Source organism: Aristolochia californica, unplaced genomic scaffold, assembly GCF_029961685.1.
Source record: "Aristolochia californica isolate CCGP_79_NKW_82.1479 unplaced genomic scaffold, dmAriCali1.0.hap1 SCAF_4, whole genome shotgun sequence".
Lineage (NCBI taxonomy): Eukaryota > Viridiplantae > Streptophyta > Magnoliopsida > Piperales > Aristolochiaceae > Aristolochia > Aristolochia californica.
In genome coordinates, this window is record NW_027182103.1 from 43,158,441 (window position 1) to 43,165,295 (window position 6,855).

At 36.9% G+C, this 6,855-nt stretch overlaps 1 protein-coding gene across 1 annotated transcript; it reads right to left on the reverse strand.

Annotated features, from left to right (window-relative positions):
- Positions 1-468: 468 nt before the first annotated feature.
- LOC137963608 (CMP-sialic acid transporter 1-like) lies at positions 469-6,855 on the reverse strand. Its single transcript, XM_068810746.1, has 9 exons — positions 6,729-6,855; positions 5,899-6,031; positions 4,639-4,722; positions 3,538-3,752; positions 3,313-3,391; positions 1,355-1,524; positions 1,048-1,234; positions 855-932; positions 469-755 (listed from the first exon to the last, which is right to left on the reverse strand). The coding sequence occupies exons 2-9, from the start codon at positions 5,950-5,952 to the stop codon at positions 612-614; spliced, it is 1,011 nt and encodes a 336-aa protein (XP_068666847.1). The 5' UTR covers positions 5,953-6,031; positions 6,729-6,855; the 3' UTR covers positions 469-611.

Consider the following 6,855-nt stretch of genomic DNA (forward strand, 5'->3'; position numbering starts at 1 on the left):
ATCTCCTTGTCTCCCGGCCATTTCAGGAAGAGCAATCGACTCCATCGCTAGCTTTGACTCACCTTCTCCGGAATTCTGCTCTCACTCTCTAGTTGGAAAATCAGTCCTCGCAAGGGAGCTATTTATAGAGAAGCTGAACCGATCGTGGGAGCCAACATAAGGCGATGCGGGCCTGCGCGTGAGGAACGAGAACGAAGCTGGAAGCTAACTAACATCGTCGCCGTCTAGGAATGCATACCTTATACGCGTATTTTTAATGTTCCGATTACGAGAATTTCCAAATGTATTCGAGAGCATTTTGCTCTTTCGCCGTAGGCCCGTCTTTCCGACGAAACTACATGGGGTTTTCTGGCCATTTCAACTTCTGGCCCAATAAGTGCCATTTCCAGGAAATACAACACTTCAGCTTTCAGCTAAATCCATTAATCTTTGTGGGTTCCAACGAAGGAAAAATTCCCGAAAAATACGTTTTCGTTCCACGCAAAACCACCTTTTCTTTCGATCTTCATTATAACCTCTTCTTTGACAAAGAAAATGACACGTTTATCCAATTTGAAACAAAGAATTGTGCTAACGTTACAGACTTCAGTTAGAAAAGTACCAAATTTACATCAGGTGGCTGGAGTTCTCTCAACAGCAACTTCATTCAGAGTTTCAGGTGCAGCTTTAGACGTCACAGGCATTTCTACAAGCATGCTAGCAGGGGCGAAGTACATATGTAATGACATCATGCAAATAATAATACCTAAGAAAAGCTGCATTGCATAGAACAGAGAAAATATTAGTCAGTAGCCGCTCAACAAAGTGTATTTCACAATAAATTGCTTGTACAATTTTTTTTAAAGGGCATTTACCTGCAAAGTAGGCCTAAATTCAAAGAGATACACTGATAAAACCATTGTTAACAGCATAGCCATTGACGTTGAATAAACCTGCAGATTGTAAACTTAAACTTAATAACAAGCTCCCTTTTGTATTATTAAATAGTCCACAAGTCCCAGGTTTTTGGTACCTTCACTATAAAAGCATAACAAAAACAAAAAATACCTTCACAATATTATCTGCATACTTCATCAACCATGATACCAACAAGCCAGTAGAGGCCAAGTTCAGCACAACCATCCATGTTGAAATACTGTACCCATTAAAAAGGCGCTGCCACCATGGTCCATTTTCAAAACCACTCTGGAAATCATCCATTATTAACCGTGCCATATTGAAGATTGCACCAAACCTGAAAAAAAGTTTAAGTAAAATTCAACTTATATGGTTACAAAACAATGAGGTTCGGATAGGAGGACAACAGAACTAGGTGAATAAGGTTAAGGAGTTTTAAATGGATAAAGATACCAACGTATACAACTGCACATTCTGCCAAAAGAGACTATCGTTGTTCTTCTTCATAAGAAATTCTGTGTAAACACCTGCTAGAGCTGAGAGGCAAGCAGACAGAATTCCAAGCAGATACCCTTGAGTAGGAGCTGAGAATAGTGAGTCACATGATGTCTCCCCACAACCTTTCACCTGTATCCAAGAAGGTTATGACTAGTACCATTATTGTGATACAATGATTATCAGCAAAAAGAAAAAAAACAAATATGATAGATAAATATTAAAAGTTTTAGAACATAACATCAAAATTGCACAAATTTTACACTTAATGTTACAAATCTATTCTAAATGATATATAAGTTTTAAAAAGTCCAGATTATGCTGCCAAATTCCTAATAAGTGGTTGTTTACTTTTTAAAAAGGAATATTCAATCAATTTCTGAGAGGTGGTGTTCTCAGGAGATATTAAATACTAATTGCACAGATTCATAAAGGAAGTCAGACTTGATTAAGCTATTGACCATGACTGTACAAGCAATCAAATGCCACCTGAGCTACAGTTAAAAGAAAATAATTGAATAAGATCAAATGAATAAACAGATAAATGTCCCCCTTTGCTTATTCATCCAATTAATGCACAAACACTTTCTTCTTCAAGTGATGGCATTTACTTGACAGTTCATGCACGAAATCCTCCATATGAAGCCATACTCCATATCCTTCATACTACAAACTGAACCCAATTAAAAAGATTAAAGCAGGACTCTGATTTCATTTATGATGATGACAAAACATCATCTGGAACCTTCAACAGGAAGCGCAGCAAGAATCACTAGAAGTTTGTTGGATTTTTATTTTTTTTATGATGATGAGAAAAAGGATTCCATTAAGAAGAATCCCATGGGGTACAAGAGTACAAAAGCAAGAAATACACTAAGGATAGACAAAGAAGGAAAAAACTCCCCTGGAAGAAGTGCCAAGGACTGTCAGAGGGGAATTTCACTAGACAAATGAAAAATACCATACTCTATAAGCATGCTTTAGAGATATTGAAGCAAAAACATCATATATACTCACAAATATGAAGTCTCCAAAGGGCTCCTGAGAGGCATAAGATTACCAAGATCTTTATTTATTTGGTATTATTACTTATTCTGAATGAGAGGATCACCAGGATCACGAAGGGGAGAAGAAAAAACCTAGAATGACAACAAACTGAAACAATTACTAGAGAATGTCAATGGATTTCTAATTCCTCTGAATTCTTGGATAGAGAGAGAATCAACAGACATGAACTATGGATCTTGCTGATGATGTAATTGTTTAGAGTCCTGTACTGAGGACAGGCAATTCTTAGGCTGACTCTCTTACTAGGGAGGGGGTTTCCCACCAATCCATCATTGTAAGGAACCCCTTTCCCCCCTGTTTTCTAGTTGTTTGCATTTGTGCTGTTTTCATGAAACTGTGCTCTTTCTCAAAAAAAGAAAAAAAAAAAAGGGCATGAACTAATTTTGAACATTTGGGCATCCCTCTCTCCCATGGTGCATGGCATCATGTCAGATACGTCTCAGGTCAGCGCTGACCAGTGACACAAGTGAGAGGCAGATTTCCATAATTTTAAAAATCTCACGAGCTACAACCCCTTTTCCTTTCTGTAATAGATAAAACTTTTGCAGTTCTGTAATAGATAAAACTTCTGCAGATTTGAATGGAGTACGACATTTGTAAAAGTAACTACATTTGTAAAGTGAAATGCGAAATTAAAAGGATGCGGATCTTTATTTCAAATCTGAAGTTGAAATGGAAGATGACATTAAGCTACATCATCTAACATAAATACTTTCTAAAAGAGTGAAACTCCACCTTGGGTAGTCACTCTCTGCCACATCATTCTATATGCACTAACATGGCCTTAACATACATAGAAATGGTAGTAGCAAATACACTAAATCAAATGTGTCAAAACACTTCCAAATTTACCTGGCTTGTGGTGGTTCCAACTGCTAGTAGAACAATGGCCATCCACTGCAGATTTGACAGTTTCCTCCTCAAGAAAAACCTATCACATCAACAAGCAGTGCAGACCTTAGAAACTTACAATATTGCAAGCTGGATCTAACCTCCTTGACTGACAAGATGTGAAGACATAAACATACACATGATTTATCGGACAGAAGTTTACAAATTCTATTTGACTAGCAGTACCTGAACAATATCCCAGTTGTTACTATCTTCAGATTGCCCATTATCTGATAGGTTGATGTATCGACATAGGTCAAGGTAGCAAACTGAACATTATTATGAATTAGGTATATAATAGAAGGGATGGGAAATAAACGAACACTCTTCCAGTCTATTATCATTCTTGGAGAAGATGATGCCTTGCACTCTCTCCAAAGAAGAAAACTAGATACCACAAGCTGTAACAAAGAAAAAGAAGAATATGCATCAGTGGATTGTTCCATCAGTAAGCGCCGAATGTTTCAATCAAAAGCTCTTGTTAAGCGTGGAACTCTTCTTCAAGACAGAAACAGCACTTGAGATATTTGTAATTAAATCCCTAAAACATTTAGAATATACTTCGCCATGTGAAGTCGGCTTTCTTTTCTTTCTCTATCTTCACTATTTGTAATGTGGAAAAACAATCCAAAATTTACTTGGATTGACGGATTCTTTTCTCCAAAAAAACAGGACAAATTCAGAGCCCAAGAAGAAGATCCAGCAACATTTAGGGATTTCTAATTATTTTTCTTATTTTTCGTTTATTTTCGTAAAAAAGGGTTTATAAAACCTTTACCCATCAGAAGATATTACAATTAGTGATGTGTTGTATCTTAAGAATTTGTTCACGGTTGTAATTGGCTCATTCCAGTGATCGGAAGGAGGTAGGCTTTTCATTTGTCTAGTGATGCCCTTTAGGGTTTCAGCTAGGAAAACCTCAGCTTCTTGTAGATATGCTGCTCAGGTTCACTTCTTTCTTCCCTTTTTAGATAAGTTCACTGTACTTTTAAACCAATGGAAGAGGAATAGAAATTACGTTAGGTTCTTAGTGAACCACTGGTCACAAAAGTAAGTCATGCACTGAACCAGTCACCTATTCCCCTTCTCACTTAATTTTCTGGCTTCTGTTTCCATTTTCAGAAGCATGTTTGGTTCCTACATCCATTTCCCATCACTGTAACTAAAGAAATAAGAGAAATTTCCAGAGGATATGTTAGAAGGAAATCCATACAATCATTTTTGTAAGTTCTTAGCAAGCGACAGCTACTCTGTTCAAGCAAAACATACATGGACAAAGCGATATACCTTTAAAACTTCAGCAAGAAATGGCACAGTTGCATAATCATACTCATATCTACCATTACTTTGTGATAGAGTTGTCAAAATTCCCTGTCATTATAAAATGCGTTAGTAGATGAACTAGAGACATCTGGAGAATATATTTAGCCAAATCAGAAGAGGCAGAGAAGAAAGTCTCTGCAACAGATCTCTTTATTGATATTGTAAGCATAGTTAAAGTGAAGATACATCAGGCAAATATTACAGATGGCTGCTAAAATATTTGCTAGACAACAAAATTGAAACATCTTAATGAGGATAGAAATGTAAGATTTTATTTTGAAGATATAAATATAATTTCTAAGAGAGATTGGACCAAACCTAACATCTATCCAAGATGCATACAAAAGCTAAATGCATCATCATAAGTCAAGAAAAGATATTCCATACAGAACGTGAACTTGTGCAAAAGACCACATATTTTCTAAACATGGACTGTTTGACATAAAACTACTAAAGAGACAAACGAAGCTCATACACAAAAAAATGGGCATAAATGACAGTAAATCACGTCCTGCTGGATGATTACATCCAGGGTAATGCAAGTGATTCATTGGATCCATTATCCAATAACTCACACAACATCTTGTAAGTCCATAAATATAACCATGAAATAAATCTTTAGAACATGTCTTTTTCAAAATAATGTGGACACTTTCTTGAAAAAAAAGGGGTTTCACAAATCTTGGGTATTGAAGAAATGGTCAAGGCCATGTCTAGATTCAAGTAAACGTCTCGCCCATCTAAGCAATATGCAAATAAGAGGTTGCTTGCCTCAATTGTGGAACGTGAGTAACAAAAAAAAGCATAGAGAAATGCATAATACACATCAGATGCTCTAAAGACTAGATAAACAAGGAGAGTGGACTTTAAAAAAATAAAAAAAAGGGAAAGATTTTTTGAAGTACGTAAACATTGCTAAATATTAATTATCTCAATAACCTAGTTTGATGTTTCATCTGACCACTCCAAATTTCAAGCCAAAAATACACCAACAGGAATGTTCAAGAGTTACAAGCATTTTGACAGATCTCCTAGAAGTGAAGATATTCTCACCTCGTTTACCTATAATAAACACTAAAATAGTAAAATTGACAGATATTAAGGCATGTATAAGAAACATAGAGTAAAAAACACAGATGGTCACGGAGAGTGATAATTGCAACAACTTGGATGCAAAAGATAATATCTAAAATTTCCTGAACCAAGATTTTTAGGTGCTCTGACCTGAGAACTGGTGAGAAGTGTAAGAAGACCAGCAACATAGAACCACTTCATCATCCTGTCCCAGACCTGTCCAATATTCACGTCTACTGGCTTTCTGCTTCCATATAACTGGTAAAAACACTACCAAAAAGACCTGAAAAAAGACGTCTATAAAGAGCATATCTTTTACTGTTCCAATGTTCCCAACAACTAATCGGATATCTAGATCAAAGTATGCTTGCGACCTTCCTCAAGAAGACAGCTTAGTAATTTACTCAGAAACTGCCTATAAAGTTTCTTAAAAGCTAATAGTGGTCATTATAGTTCCATTTAAAATGCACAGCCATAAGCAACCTCCAAATCCATTGGATACACGAAGTAAACTCAAATTTTTTAACCCATTCACTAGAAAATCATTCCAGATTCACTAATCGCATTCATTCCACCCATCCATATCTGATGCATAAATAGAATCAGACCGTCTATTACAATAGGACCTCACCCAATCACCCAAGTACACTTTTTCACATTGGGCATGTTCTTATATCGCCTATGTCAGATGCATTGACAAAAATATCATTTCGAACCACCGCATGGAACGCGGTGCAAGGATGTGAAAATAAATGCGGCACGCAGCTGCTGCTGGCATTTCGGGGACTTCAGTATTGATGGAGTCATTGGCCTTAACATTGGGTTTGAATAGCATACCCAGAACAATTGCAGCTGGAAATAGTGAATATGGTGCGTAAACTCATAATCCCGGCGTTAGAGGGCACCTAGATAGTGAAGAGGAAGAGGCAGCTCCAACAACAATGATGAGACCGTGGAGAGAGAGAAATAGAGAGACTTACAGGACATTAGATGAAGCCTGACGGTTTGCGCCGGATGGTTCGGGAACCGGTAAGAGAGTCGAGCTTGATCGACAGTCTGAGAGAGTAGAAGGGACTGGGGAGTATTTTTCTGTTTTTTCTTTTTTTA

Coding starts and splice junctions, on each gene's coding strand:
- LOC137963608 (XM_068810746.1), bottom strand. CDS start 5,952: ATGATGAAGTGGTTCTATGTTGCTGGTCTTCTTACACTTCTCACCAGT. Junction 1,525..3,312: donor TTGGAACCACCACAAGCCAG/GTAAATTTGGAA, acceptor TCTTGGATACAG/GTGAAAGGTTGTGGGGAGAC. Junction 756..854: donor AATTTAGGCCTACTTTGCAG/GTAAATGCCCTT, acceptor TATGCAATGCAG/CTTTTCTTAGGTATTATTAT.